Source organism: Microplitis demolitor, chromosome 2, assembly GCF_026212275.2.
Source record: "Microplitis demolitor isolate Queensland-Clemson2020A chromosome 2, iyMicDemo2.1a, whole genome shotgun sequence".
Lineage (NCBI taxonomy): Eukaryota > Metazoa > Arthropoda > Insecta > Hymenoptera > Braconidae > Microplitis > Microplitis demolitor.
In genome coordinates, this window is record NC_068546.1 from 5,245,084 (window position 1) to 5,260,380 (window position 15,297).

General features: G+C 26.7%; 2 protein-coding genes across 5 annotated transcripts in view; one reads left to right on the forward strand and one right to left on the reverse strand.

Moving 5' to 3' along the window:
• The first annotated feature begins 474 nt into the window (after positions 1-474).
• Positions 475-5,682, forward strand: LOC103568755 (NAD-dependent protein deacylase). The gene is made up of 5 exons (XM_008545716.3): positions 475-886; positions 2,503-2,717; positions 2,778-2,917; positions 3,963-4,113; positions 5,435-5,682. The coding sequence occupies exons 1-5, from the start codon at positions 644-646 to the stop codon at positions 5,487-5,489; spliced, it is 804 nt and encodes a 267-aa protein (XP_008543938.1). The 5' UTR covers positions 475-643; the 3' UTR covers positions 5,490-5,682.
• A 2,800-nt stretch (positions 5,683-8,482) lies between these two features.
• Positions 8,483-15,297, reverse strand: part of LOC103568757 (putative sodium-coupled neutral amino acid transporter 11) — a 45,312-nt gene continuing 38,497 nt past the window's right edge. For all 4 annotated transcript variants that reach the window (XM_053743208.1, XM_053743207.1, XM_008545719.1 and 1 more), the window contains 4 exons: positions 14,006-14,215; positions 13,664-13,916; positions 11,829-12,177; positions 8,483-9,340 (listed from right to left, as the gene is read on the reverse strand). In XM_053743208.1, the coding sequence (XP_053599183.1) occupies positions 8,837-9,340; positions 11,829-12,177; positions 13,664-13,916; positions 14,006-14,215 (1,316 nt within the window). In that variant the 3' untranslated portion in view covers positions 8,483-8,836. The remainder of the gene's footprint in view (positions 9,341-11,828; positions 12,178-13,663; positions 13,917-14,005; positions 14,216-15,297) is intronic.

Consider the following 15,297-nt stretch of genomic DNA (forward strand, 5'->3'; position numbering starts at 1 on the left):
TTTTCTGAAAAATATTTCTTTTTATAAATTCATTTTTAAAAAAAAAAAAATTATAAACGTCGGCTAATTTCAGTATCATATCAAATTTCATTTTTTAAATTAAGAAAATGTAAAAAAAATGTTTAAAATCATTTTATAGCCAATTACTGGGTCATTTACCTTGTACTTGGTCAATAAATAAATAAATATATAAATATATTTTCTTACAGTCAGTAAATAAATTTATTTTTTCATCTCGTATTTTATTATTCTCCAAACAAGAATACTCTGAATACTCCATATAATTTTTTTGGTTAATAGATTTACTCAAAACCATATTTCGTTCCATTTAAATAAAAATAATACTAATAATTATCTATTATTTATTATTACAACAAAATAATAAAATCTAAAACGTGTTACAAATATACCACTAGTGTAAATAGATTTAAAAATGGCGTTTAACTGGAACAGCTGATAATGTTTTGTAATCATCAGTCATCAGCTGATGGTTTATATTTAAAAAGGACTTGGAGGTCACACTTGAAAGCTAATTTATTCAAAGCTATCCAGTAGTGTAATTGTTAATTTAATCTATAACAATTTGTTGACTGATTAATTGATAATTTAAATAAGATTGAAAGTAATTAAGAAATTAATAATAATGAATACCGTAATGAAATCATTTAAAGATACTTTATCAAGTGGTAAAAATATATTAATTCTTACTGGAAGTGGAATATCAGCAGAATCTGGTGTGCCAACTTTTCGTGGTGCTGGTGGATTTTGGCGAACATATCAAGCAACTTATTTAGCAACTCCACAAGCTTTTAAGGCTAATCCATCACTTGTCTGGGAATTTTATGAATACAGACGAGATTTAGCATCTAAAGTACAACCAAACAAAGTAATTATTATAAATTATTTATTATTTATTGTATTTATTTATCATAATATTTAAATTACCCGCCGTCTAATAATTTTTCGATTTTTTTAAAAACGATAGATTTAATGAGTGCGAATGTAGCAGACGGACGAATTTGAAATTATTAATAAATAGAGTAAATACTTAAAAAATTTGAATTCTAAAAAAATGCACATTTAAGAAATTTTTGAATTAATAAGTGCATTTTTTATAAATATTATTTATTTAATTATTTACTCTATTTATTTACAATTTTGAATTTGTCTGATGCCTGCTACATTCACACTCATTAAATTTAAAAAAAAAACGGGTATGAATGCAGCAGACATCAGACATTTTATAAATTTTAAATAAATTAATTCAAACGAGCAACCTACAGTCACTACGTGACTGCCTGAGTATTATTGCCAAATTTATTAAATATATTTAATACGATTATAGTATACGATTTGAATTAAATGATTATTAAAATTTCTACGCTAAAACTCCAGAATCTTTTGTTTATTTTTATTATCATTGAAATTTAATAAGACAAATCTCATCATCAGCTCACAAACCTATTGATTTCGATGATTGTATAATCACCGGATCCAAAAAAAAAATCTGCACGATCAAATTTTTTTTTATTAATCGTCTTTTATATTTTTTTTTCACTGACATCAAATTAAATTTGTCTAATTTTTATTATGATAGAAGACATGGCGTGAACTAAATTTTTCTTATTCTCTCTTATTTATATACATAATAGTTATATATATTCAGTCATATTCTGTGGCAGAATAATTAAAATATTAATTTATTTAAAGAAAAGAAATACGACCGCCTTTTTTTCCGCTTAATTTAAATGTAATTTGAATGAGATAGATAAATTTATTTATTTTGATAATTGGCAATAAAAAAGAGTTTAAACTATGAAAAAGCACAAATTCAAGTCAAGACCTTTCTAACGATACCAAATTTAAAATGTTAACTAATTATATCATATAGATATGGCAGGAACAAAATGTTCCTTATTCTCTTAATAATATAGATAATTAAATTTTAAAAAATACGCGTACTTATTTTTTATTGATCTAAATACGCATTTCAAAATTTTTTTTATTTATTCAAAAATTTAAAAAACTAGAGGCAATTTTTTTAAATATTTTTTTTTAAATATAAATGTAGCAGACAGACAAATGTAAAATTATTAATAAATAGACTAAATAATTAATAAAATAAAATTTAAAAAAAATGCGCATTTAAAAAATTTTGAAATTAATATGTGCATTTTTTTCAAATATTATTTTTTAAATTATTTACTCTATTTATAATTTTAAATTTGATGTCTACTACATTTACACTTCAAAAAAAATATTTCAAAAAATTGCACCTTTAGTTTTTTAAATTTTTGAATAAAAATTTTAAAATGCATATTAAGATCAATGAAAAATACGCGCGTTTTTTAAAATTTATAAAAAGCCTCATGTTTGCTACATTCAGACTCATGCATATTTTTTGTTCTTCAAATTAAATTATTGAAAGAAATTAAAAAATTGTTAATTGTCTTCTAACTAATGATCATAATTTATTTAAATTTAATAATGTAATTATTTTAGGCACATGAAGCAATCAGTAATTTTGAAAAAAAATTAACGAGCCAAGGAAAAAAAGTAACTGTTGTAACACAAAATGTTGATGGACTTCATCAACGTGCGGGAACTAAAAATATATATGAACTTCATGGTTCATTATTTAAAACCCAGTGCACTAAATGTGATAACGTTGAGGTCAATCATAATGTCCCTATTTGCCCAGCTTTAGCAAGAGCTAGGTAATTATATTAAACAATTATTTTATATATTTTTAAATAACAATATACATTTCATTCTAGTTTACCAGAGCAAGATGACACATCAGAAATACCCGTGGAAGATCTACCGCATTGTCAAAAAAATTCTTGTGGCGGATTATTGAGACCACATATTGTATGGTTTGGAGAAAATCTTGATGAAGATCTTCTTAATAAAACTGGTTTGTTTTATTGCTCATTTATTTATTGTTTTTTTTTTTTTTAATTGAAATAAAAATAAAAAATCGCCATAATACCTCTTAGAAAGGTTGTGTAAATTCTAAAAATAATATTGTTTTAAAAGTCGACGATAAAAGCGTCTTGGCATCATGATAACTTGCGTCATTCTAAATGAATCAAATTTAAATTTTGCCTAAATAAAATTTTAATTTACTTATCTAGGAATGTATCCATTAAAATGTTTTTAAATTCATTCAGTTTCAAATAATTTTAATAAAGTCAGCTAAAATTTTTTATAAATAAGGTAAAAGCTCATATACCCACTCAGTGCCATTAGTCGTTCACTTAAACTGTTTAAGGCGTTTTTTTATCAAAATTATAAAAAAAAAAAAACTAAAAATATTGTTATTGATAAATAATTATTTGTGAATCTCAATATATTAAAATATGATGTATCAAATTATTTTATAATAGATTATAAATTTAAATTAAATGACTATTTTCAAAATCGCGCTCAGACGGGCATTTTTTACTTTAACGTTCATTCGTTAGATTTAATTTAGGCTACGTCAAATTTTTTAATAATTGTTATAACTGTATCTTATTAAATACATTTTTAAAATTCATGAAATTTATATTATGAAAGAATAAAGTAGTATAATTTATAAATTATTTTCCAAATCAATAAACTTATCATAGTTCAATTGATATTGTCTTTGAGCAACTATAGGGCCATGTGTTGATCGAGTAATGGTACATGACAACTTTTAGTGAGCGACTATGGGTACACTCAAGGACCTTATTTAAAAAATTAATAATAATTAATTATTAACATTATTCTTGAAACTAAAATTTTATTCTAATACTTAAAACTATAAAAAAAAGTATGGTTTTTTATTTTATTTAATCATTTATATTGAGTGATTTAATCTCACTGCAATTAAAAGTGAGCGGATATAGCGGCTTTTACCTTAATTAAATAAACTTTAGTTTTTTCTTTTTATTTAATTTATTTCATTAAATACTTTATGTAGTAATGTTTTTCAGAGGAATGTGTTGAAAATTGTGATGTGTGTTTAATTATTGGGACATCATCAATTGTTTATCCAGCTGCTATGTTTGCACCAAGAGTTGCTGAACGCGGGATTACAGTTGCTGAATTTAATTTGGAAGAAACAGCGGCAACAAAAAGTTTCCAGTAATTAACTTTGTTTTTAATATAATTATTTTTAAAAATCGTGTGCCAAAGGTAGAAGGGCGCATTGCTACAGATTAGTAGGGATTCATGCTAAAAGGGCGAACAAAAAATATATTTTTGTCATTTGTTTAAAAATTTTTCTAAACGCTAAGATCTGTAAAAAAAAAAAATTGGGCATCCTTCGGGGGGAAAGGTTTGAGATACAAAAAAAAGAGAATATTTTTGTGATTTTTTTTTTCAGAGAAGCTTCTTTATTAAAATTTTGAAAATTTGTGACATTATTAAGCATCATTCCAAGAATATTCTGCTAAATTTTCATGAAAAAATATTGAAAAATAAGCCAGTGGTAGTAGGGAGAGACGAGTCACCTCAAAAAAAATATCTTCATGCGGTAGGCAGGATAACTCATGACTGCTTCATTTGAAATAAAAATTATTTTTTAATTTTTGGTAACTGTGCAATCAAAAAACTCTGATTTTTACCAAAAATTGTTCCCTATGTTTAATTAAAAAATAAGTAGTTATTTAAAAAAAAAAAATCCTTCGTCCAAATCTAAGATAAACTTACGTACCAAAGAAATCTTTTAGGTTTTTTGATTTCAGATGAAGCAGTCATGAGTTATCTTGCCTACCGCATGGAAATTTTTTTTTTTAAGGTGTCTCGTCTCTCCCTACTACCACTGGCTTATTATTCAATATTTTTTTATGAAAATTTAACAGAATATTCTTGAAATGATGCTTAATAATGTCTCAAATTTTAAGAATTTTAATAAAGAAGGTACTCCAAAAGAAATAAATCTCAAAAATATGCTCTTTTTTTGTATTTCAGTAGTTTCTATTTCAAAATTTTTGTCTTTGAATGTACTTTTCAGAAAAAAAATACAAAAAAATTTTAAGATGATAAACTCTATGAAATTTTCGGCTTTTTGAAAAAAACCGTTTTTTTGAAGTTCGCCATTTTTTATTTTTTTTTTTTTTTCCTCAAAAAAAGCTTCAATTAATTCCGCAATTTTACCCGTCAATCCCAGAGTGGGCAGACTTTTCCTTCTTTTTTTTTTATCAATTGAAAAAAAAGTTTTTGCCTAGTCGGGCTTATTTTACAAAACGTCACTCTGGAAATTTTTGAGAATTTATCCACGACTTCAGAGTTTGAAAAATTGAGAAAATAAAATTAGTTGAAAGTGGTAATCCTCGAAAAAATTTGAATTTTTTTTCAAAAAAATGAAAAAAAAATTGAAGATACCTTTAAATACTTTTATTGCATTTTTTTTCAAAAACTACTCCTTTTTATCTTACATATTAAAATATATTTTTTATTGCAGATATCATTTTCAAGGACCATGTACTGTGACGGTGACTGAAGCATTGGATATTTAAGAAAAAAAAAAAAGATTTTAAAACTAAATAACAAAAGTAACAAATTGTTCTAGAATAGATGTTAGAGTTCAGACTAATTTTTATTTATTTCATACTAAATTGCGTGATATCTCTGTAAAAAAAAAGCGAAAAATTTTAATACATTGAACCAATAAATTATTTAATCAGTTATAATTTATTTATCATTCCAAATATATATATAATAACATAATATAGATCAATATAATTTATATTTAATAATAATAAAACTTTCGTTAGCGTATTCTTCAAGTAGAATAACATTTTAGTATTCTTTTTATTCTATTATTTTTGTTTTCTTTCTTTTGATGCTCATTGAAACATAAATTTATCACAGAGTTAGAAATGGTCGAGGAATTGCGATAAAAATAATTCGCATCTCTTATTTTCTATTTTGCCTTTTTTTTATTATTATTATTATTATTATTATTAACATTTACTTGACAATCTTATCATTTTTTTTTATCTTAACCCGTTTAATTATTATTTACCATAAAAATATAAATTGCGGAAAAATTTCAAGTAGAAAAAAAAATTCACTAAGAGAATTTTACTTTCGTTATTTTTTCAATAAACAAAATTATGAATATTTTCAGTAGATTATTTTGATCTGTTTGCATAATTCATGTACATCATTTTATATACATATATCAATTTTTAAACAATGCATATATATACACATAAACGAAGTATAAATTATAATTATAAAAATATAATAAAAAAAAATATCACAAAGATAAAAAAATTAAAAAAAAAATGTTTTATAAAAAAAGTAAAGTTATTTATTTACTTTTTTTTTATACTTTCATGGAATGCTTATTAATTTTCTTAATTTATACTCATTTATAAAGCTTGCATTTAAAGTATTTAAAAAAAAAGTTCATTCATTATAAATATTTTGATTGCTTTGTGCATTTGTTATTTCTTAACTACGTAAATAGATGGTCGACTATTGCACATAAAAAATGTTTAAAAAAGCTTTCCCTTGCGGTTTTGAAAATGCCATAAATTTACCGATATAATTTCTTAATAACTTGGCATCACTATGTCCCTGGTGGATCAGAGTTACGGTAAATTACCGCAGGTGGCTGTAATTTACCGTAAAATACTATATTTCTGCGGCAATTTATCGTAGTTCGTGGCATTATTACCGTAAGCATCGTATACTTTTTCATTTTTTAGTGTTATAGTGCAATAATTTACTTTATGGTAAAATACCGCAGGCTTGCCGCAAATATGTAGTAAAAATACTGTACTTTTGCCGGAAAATACCATACTCTTGCCTTAAAAATTCTGTGCCTAGAGTAAAATGTCGTAATTCACCGTAAACTACCGTAATACTTCTGAATACAGTAAATTGAAGTAATTACCGTAATTCGGATCCGCTTAATAAGGTTATATAGGACAGTTTTTTTACTATAGTTATGTAATATATTTACCGTACTTAGGTTATAGTTACCAAAATACTACGGTAAAATTACTGTAAAAATGTCGAAATTGTACAGGAAACATTCTATATAAGATCTTTAAAAATACGATCTCAGGTGGATCCAAATTACGGTAAATTGTAGTATTTTACGATAAATTACGGTACTTGGCGGTAAAATACGGCACTATACAGTAAACGTACGGCATTTCCTTGCGCAAATTTGTGGTTAAAGAACGGTAATTGGCGGTAAAATTGCGGCAAGTGTGGTATTTTACTGTAAAGTATAGTATTACATTGTAAAAACTGTAAAAACAAAAAAAGCACACTGTGCTTACGGTAAAAATGTCGCAAATTACAGAAAATTGCCGGGTTTTATCATAAAATACGGTATATTACCGTAAAGTACCGCAAATTTGCCGAAGAAATATTGTATTTTACGGTAAATTACAGCCCAGGTGGTAATTTACCGTAATTCGGATCCGCTCGGGAATTATACATTAATTTTATAATAATAAAATCGTATTTTTCAAGTAATAATACCGTAGATATCCTGCAGTTTTGCCAGATTTATGCCGATATAATGAAAAATTTTTAAAAACTCAGTTTTATATTTTGTTCACTCCTGCATTTAAGCCCTGATTAAAAATACTCATTGAAAAGTATTAAAAAAGATGAGAATTGAATACTTTTGAATACTTTCTATACAACAAGGTTTTCATCTGGACAAAAAATTAATATTTTTCAATTATATTGAATCTAAAAATAATATAAGAATTTCTAAACTTCCAAAGAATTGAAAAAGATTCGAATAAATTGATATTTTTAATCTTTCTGAATCCTCGTCAATAACAAAAACGTTTTGAATTTTCGGGTTACGAGTAGCATTGAAAAAAATTCGAATAATTTGACAGTTTTCAATCTTTCTAAATCTTCCTCAATACCAAAATAGTTCCATATTTCCAATGATGACTTCAATTGAAATAAATTAAAATGAATTCGCATTTTTCAATTTTTCTGAATCCTTCTCAATACCAAAATAGTTCCATATGTTAGATCGAGTGTATGATTGAAAAGAATTTAAAGAAATTGAGAATTTTTCGGAATTTCCTTCAATAAAAAAATAGTTCCATATTTCGAGTTATGACTTGAATTGAAATAAACTAAAATGAATTCGAATTTTTGAATCTTTTTTAATAGCAAAATAGTTTCTACTCCACTTCGGAATTGGAAGGTAATGAAATGATGAAAGATTGAATTCTTTTCAATACTTTTGAATTCCATTATAAAAATTAGAAAGTATTCAAATGAAAACCTCCGTATGGATTGAAAAGAATTCAAATAATTTACAATACTTTCCAATAGTATTTTTAATCAGGGAAACCATCGAAAATGTGCAAAATATAAATTTTTTTTATTTTATTCTATTGGTTCACACGTTTCTAATTCAAACAAGAGAATGTAAATGAAAATAACTAGAACGGTTCGATGCCGCATCATTATACTCGAAATACTCTATATAATTACGGTTTTAATGCTGTTAAAATACCGAAATTTTCCTGTTCTATTATCGTAAATATTCTGAATTTATTTCGTAGATATTTGCTAATAATTCGACAAAAAAACTGGCCAAAATAACTGAAGTTTTCCCTCAATTCCGCAGTTTTTATACCTTACAATTATAGCATTTCCATAACCGCGAGGGTTGAAAAGAAAAAATCTAATCAATATCTAAATTTAAAATTGCAAATACAAACTAATGATCCTTATTATACAATTTTTTAAAATCTAAATACAGCTTTGGTTTGGCGAATGTTATCTATAATCAATAATAAATATATTAGAAAAAAAACAATTAATTAATTAATTAATAACTCAATTTGACGCCTAATTAATTTAATAATTAAAGTACAGTACTACTAGCGATTGTCGTCACTAAATTTGTAATTTCTGTTGTTAAATTTGGTGGTAAGGAAGACGTTTCTAATACATTAGTCGCAGTAGTAGAAATATTTGCAATAGTTGAATTAATTACACAGTATGGCATTATTTGTCCGTGTTTACACGAATCCGCAGTGTGGTTATGGAAGATGAGAAGGTATAAACCAGCAATAGCTGTGAATGCCCCCGCAGAAAGTAAACCCATTGCTGGTATTTTTTTAGGAGACAGCAGTGGACCTTCTTCGAGTCTTATATAACACAAGGCCGGTAATATATAAGCTAATGGTACTGCTGCTAAAATACCATTAAGCTCTAGTACAACTCCAAGACAATCTTCAGACATTGATACTAAATAAGCTAACGTTACTATTCCCATTGTTATTATAAGATAACGTCTGTCGGATCCAGCGATATATACATCATGGTTTTCTGTTTCGGCAGTACCTTTTATGGCCGTTAGGATTACCTATTTTTAAATAAAATTACTTTAATTAGTGATTAATTTTAATTACTAAGAAAGTCAAGCTGATTAATTAGCTTGCTTAGCTGATTTAACGAGTTAACTTAATTAGACGGTAAAAAAATATGATACCGGAGTACTATTCCGGATTACATTCAATTACAACAAAGGTAAAAAAAAAAATTTCATAGCATCTAGTACTATCTAGATTGTACTTAGTTTCATCTAAATTATAATCAGTTCTATTCTAGATGTAATTGAAATTTTATGAAAAGATTCGTATGAAATTCCAGCCTAGATCAATTACTTTGGCCCCTAAAATGTATGTCGTTTAATTGTTATTTATTCAGTTTTGAAAATTCATTATTTACTGAGAGAAAAAACTGGTTTTCTGAACTATGAAAAACATAGTTCAATAAAGCCTCCACTATTACCCTCAGTTCAGATAACTAATATATAGTTGTAAAATGTACGATGATATCATAGTTGTTTTAACTGTGTTATAGTTCAATGAACAATGACAACCCAGGTCAAAAATAAAACTTGATTTAGACTGGTTTACCAAGTCGAAATTCGGAGCCGTTTTTTACAAGACAAACTCGACTTTTTTTACGGAGATATGAAGTTCATTGAGTTTTCGCCTTGGTTTAGACTTAACTGGCTTACTTAATTACGATTTAAGACGAAAAAGTTTAAATCATGTCGAAATTGACTTGGTTTAGACTTATTCGACTTAAATTATAAGGCAGAAAAGTCAAAATTAAGGTGAAATAATTTTTATATATAAAGGTGAAAGTAAGGCGAATAAATAACTTTTTTTCGACTTGGTTTAGCAAGTCAAAAGTAAGGTGAATGACTATCATGCTCGAAGTAAATACGAATAAGTTCAAACTAAAACCAAAAAATACAAATAAGTTGAAATAAGTTGAAACTAAGATGAAAAAAGTTCAAAAAGTTGAAAAAAATTTAATTTAAGTCGAAAAAGTTGAGATCTTATCGAAAAATCATCGGTAAATCGATATCTTCAAAGAAAATAAGGCGAAGCGAGCCTGAATCAAGTTTTATTTTTGACCCGGGAATAGCGAACGTAACTAAGTAAAAAATGGTATTCTTATTACAAAATATGATAAAGAAAAATCCTTAATTATATTCGTCGACGACTTAAATGATGATAAATTAATGAAATTATAATCGTACAATTGCTGAAACATTTGTAATTCTACTGAAGTATAAGTTCTGAGAAATAATATTAAATAGTTACCACAACAAAACAAATGCTTTAGTTAAAACTACGACTTTCAAATAGTTTCGGGCACTATGATACAGTTCAAGAAACTAGAAATATTAGTTAAGATGACTATTTTTTCATTTCCATCCCTTTCTAGTTACCATAACCATGCACTTTTCTCTCAGTGTATGTTTGTTTTATTTTAATAATTCGATGATAAAAAAAGAATGACTCGAAAATTACATCAGTATTGTATAAAATACTGACTTATCACTGATGTAAAGAGATGATAAAATGAAAGTAAAACTTGGATCTGAAATTGTAAGTTCAATCACAATAATTAGACATTTCATTTTATCACAAAAATATATGCTATGACGATGTTTAGTCTATCACTCGAATAAAAATCTTTCTGATTGATTGTTTTTTTTTAAATTGTGAATAATAATTTGTTTATTCAAAAACGACTTATTTTTCATTAAAAAATGAATAAATCTTCAACGTTTACTGGTAATTTACTATATTAAAAAATTAAATTTGTGATGAATAGAAATTGCTCCGATAAAAAAGTTAAATTTATTGACTAATAAAAAATATTACCAATAAAAAATTAAATTTAATGGCTAATGAAATCACTAATGCATTAAAAAACCTAATGCATTATTTACAACCCTGTTTTAGAGTGACATCCATATTACGTATAACCGTGATTTTACTACTGCCATAAATGTATGATTTTAAAATTACGTCAGTATGATGAACAACAATGACTTGATTACTATAGTATAAGTAACAATGTGATGTAGATCTTATGTCAAATGTACGTAATATATGTCATAACTTTGACATCATACAAGAGTCATGCTTACATCAATATGATGTCATAAGTTTTTACATCATAGTAAAGTCATACAGAACGGCAGATGATGTCAAATTTACATAAGATGCCGTGGCATTTCTATGGCTTACGTATGACGTCAAATTAAGGTCATGTGTTCACTGGGATGAGTTCCCACATGGCATTTTCGGATAGATTCCCATATAGTTTCTTACATGGGTTCCTATGGAAACCTACACCATGCCAATCCACATGGGTATCTAGTATGAATGATTGCTAATTAAGTTAACCGGCAAAATCAACTAAGCTGATTAGCTGGCTATCTAATTAATCCGCTCCAGCTCTTTATCAGTTTTGTCTGAGTAAATTGCATAGCCTTATAATGCAATGAATAATAAATTAAATAAATAATTATTTATGTAAATTACTTCACGTGTTACGAAACATTCAATGGGGAATGTAAGTAAAATTGTTCCGCTAAACATTACTCTTGAGAGATTCATAAGATCATCGTCCCAACAATAATTTTCCATAAGATCTCCTTGAACGTAACTTGTAAATGTGACGTAACCGGCTATTCCAAATGCCGCAGCAATGAGAAAAGATGTGAATAGAGACCAGTGGGTTATCATATCCCATTTTTGTTGGGTGGCGCGTTCTATTGACCCATAAATGAGGAATGTATTATGGTGGCACATGAATGCAAATGCCATTATTCCAATTGATGGCAATACTCCTCTCATATTGGCAAATTCCCAACTATCTGTTCTATCCGGTCTAAAAGAAAATTTAGAATTAGTAATTAAAAAATTTTTGTTTGATTTTCTATTATTTTTCTAAAGTAACAGACTCAATATCTGATCGAGACCTAACTCGGGTCGAAAAATTAGATCTGATTTTAGTCTAAGTGGAGTGAATTTGGACTAATTGGACTGTATTTGAACTAGTTGATCTGTTTTTGATCTTTTATAAAAATTTTAAGATGTTTTTGATCTGTTGTTTTAAAAAACAATTTCGTTACGGGCAAACAAAACTAGATTATTTCTTGAACTTGGAAAAATTTTAGTAATATTTTTATTTATGGACAATATTTATAAAAAATATTCAAAGTTCCAGAATTGATTATGTTCTGTTTACCATTTGCTCAGTGTCTTTTGTTTAAAAATTTCGGCAGTTAATGATAGTTTGACAACTTTATTTTTTAGTTGTCTTGACTGAATATTTATAATATTGAATAAAAGTAATAAAATTACTCTTAAAATGTCAAGAAATTTTTCTTATTTACTGGATAAAATCGAAAAATATTTTGGCATTAGAAACCATCAAAATTCTTGTGACATTTTATTACGAAAGCGCATTTACATGTTTCAAATATCAAGAAAATTAAAATAAATTTATAAATCTAGATTATTATTAATTATATTTGTAAAACGTCCTGTTTTTGATCTAAAGGCGAATAGAAGTAGACTAAGAATTATAGTGAAGAAGAGTCTGTTTTTGTCCTAAAAATTAATGAACACAGACTAATAATTATAACAATAAAGCCTGTTTTTAATTTGAAAGCGATTAAAAACAGGCTCATTATAATACGAAAATAAGTCTGATACTGGTGTGGATAGGAGATAGTACGGACACAAACCGATTAAATTTCAATATAAAATAAATACAATTTAAAAATCGAAATTAAATAAAAAATATTGTAATGTATTATTTATTTCGAAACAGATCTAATTTTTCGACCCAGGAAATATATTTTCTTCAAGCCATGTTTAAATCTTGCATAAAGAATTTGCTGAAGGACATTCGTGAAGTAACTTGCTTAAGACAATGCTACTAGGGTTGCTGTAGGAAAAGGTTCGGGAATAAATAGGACAGGATTATCTCATTCATATATACCGGCAAAATAGCATACATACGATAATACTAGATATAAGCTGGTTATATACTATGTTGCTGGGAAATATATTTTTTTGTGCGGGCAGTGAAAGGTTTATTACGGACAGGTTCATAACGGGTATTCGACTGCCCCTGATTAAGAAAAATAATTTAATCCATGCTGTGTATATCTATATATCAGTCGATCCAAATTGTTTTGAATCATTTCAAATAATCTTTTTTAATCAGGGGTAATATCTTTAAATAATTTGTTTCAAATTTAAAGTAATGTTTTTACCGGTGTATTAAAACCATTGTGACTGTCATTACTTCAACGAAAAGTAATCAGATATTGTGTCTTTTACTTAGTTATTAAATGATAACTTACACAAGAGATGACATGGTACCCATTCTAATAAAAATTGCTAATAAAATGAAACCAACGCATACGAGAGATAGAAATGATATTTTAGCAAGTCGCGCAACATTTCTATAGAGACACAATGGAATTGTTATCATTAAAGTTGCTAATAATATTACAACTTCTCTTTGTGCAAATATATTGCTTTCTGCTATCCCAGTTACCCTTATTATTACCTTTGTCACAGTATCACCGACAACGATATTATAAGATATCATAGCTGCGAAAATAACAAATACAATTTTCACTAAATAAAATTTATGAATTGTGATTTTTGTAAAATACTTTTTTTATTGTATTTTATTTTACCTATAAATGGGTAAATAAATTGTAGAGCCGTTAGAATATAAAATCCAGGCCTTCCAAAACTAGCTCTCATTAGACCTTGATAACTCATTTCTCCACAAATATGCCCACTTCTTACCATTAAAATAAGCGAATAGTCAGTTAAAACTGCTATAATAATTAATAAAAAAATTCCTAAGCCAAAACCCGATTGATGAAGTGCATACGGAATACCTGAAACAATAAAATTAATTTTATCATTAGAAAATAAAAAAAGGCCATTCGGCGGCCGAAATGGTAGTAGATTTCTTATTATTTATTCATTTATTTTCAAGCTATCAAATAAAAATTAGTCAAAAAATTAAATTTCTTGGACATTTTCCAAGAAACAAGATCAGAAATTTATGTAAAGAAATTGTCAAATCGGCAAGTGAAGAAACAAAAATTAATTTTTGTTTTTAAGTACTTTATGGATAAATCAATAAAAAAAAATTTTTTATCTCAAATTTGGAAAATTAAAAATGTCTACAACTTCCAAACTAATCAACTGATTTAGCTTATTTTCAAATTTGACCAAACTATTGAACCAAAAAATATGTGTGTCAAGTTTCGTTTAAATCCGTTCAAAATTGTTAGCGCTATCGCGACCACAAGGCTCAGTATTTATAATTAATCATATAGCTGCGTTTGAACGTCATAATGAATGAACGGTTAGTTTTTAGATGGAGTCATAAAAGTGTAATTTGAAGCTCATTTTATTAGCTACAAGATGTAATTAACAGAATTAACCTACAACGTATTATTTATAAGATATTGAGAGTTAAAGCCGTAAAATTTTTTTTTTCAATTTTTTCAAAAATCTATCATTAATCTGTTCGAAATAATTGTTGAAATGAAAAGTTAAATAACGAAAATTAAAGATAATTTCATAAGCTTTCAGATACATTTAAAAGAAATGAGCTGTCGCTTTTTACTCAAAAGTTATTTGCAGAGAAATTGACAAAAAAAAATTTTTTTTTTTAACTTTAGACACCTGTTTTGAACTATCCGACCGATTTGACTCATCTTCGATCTTGACCGAGATTTTTACCCAAAAAAAAAGTATGCTAAATTTCATTTAAATCCGTTTTGCATTGTAGACGCTATCGTGCCCACAAGCCGCGTTATATCTCACGACTGTAAATCGAAGTGTTTTAATTTAAAACACCGGTAACACGACTATCTTTCTGGACAAAATCTCCCCGACAAAATCTCTCCAGGATAAATTTTCTAAAATTATTTTTATCAGTCCAATCCCTGATGGCCATACTAACACT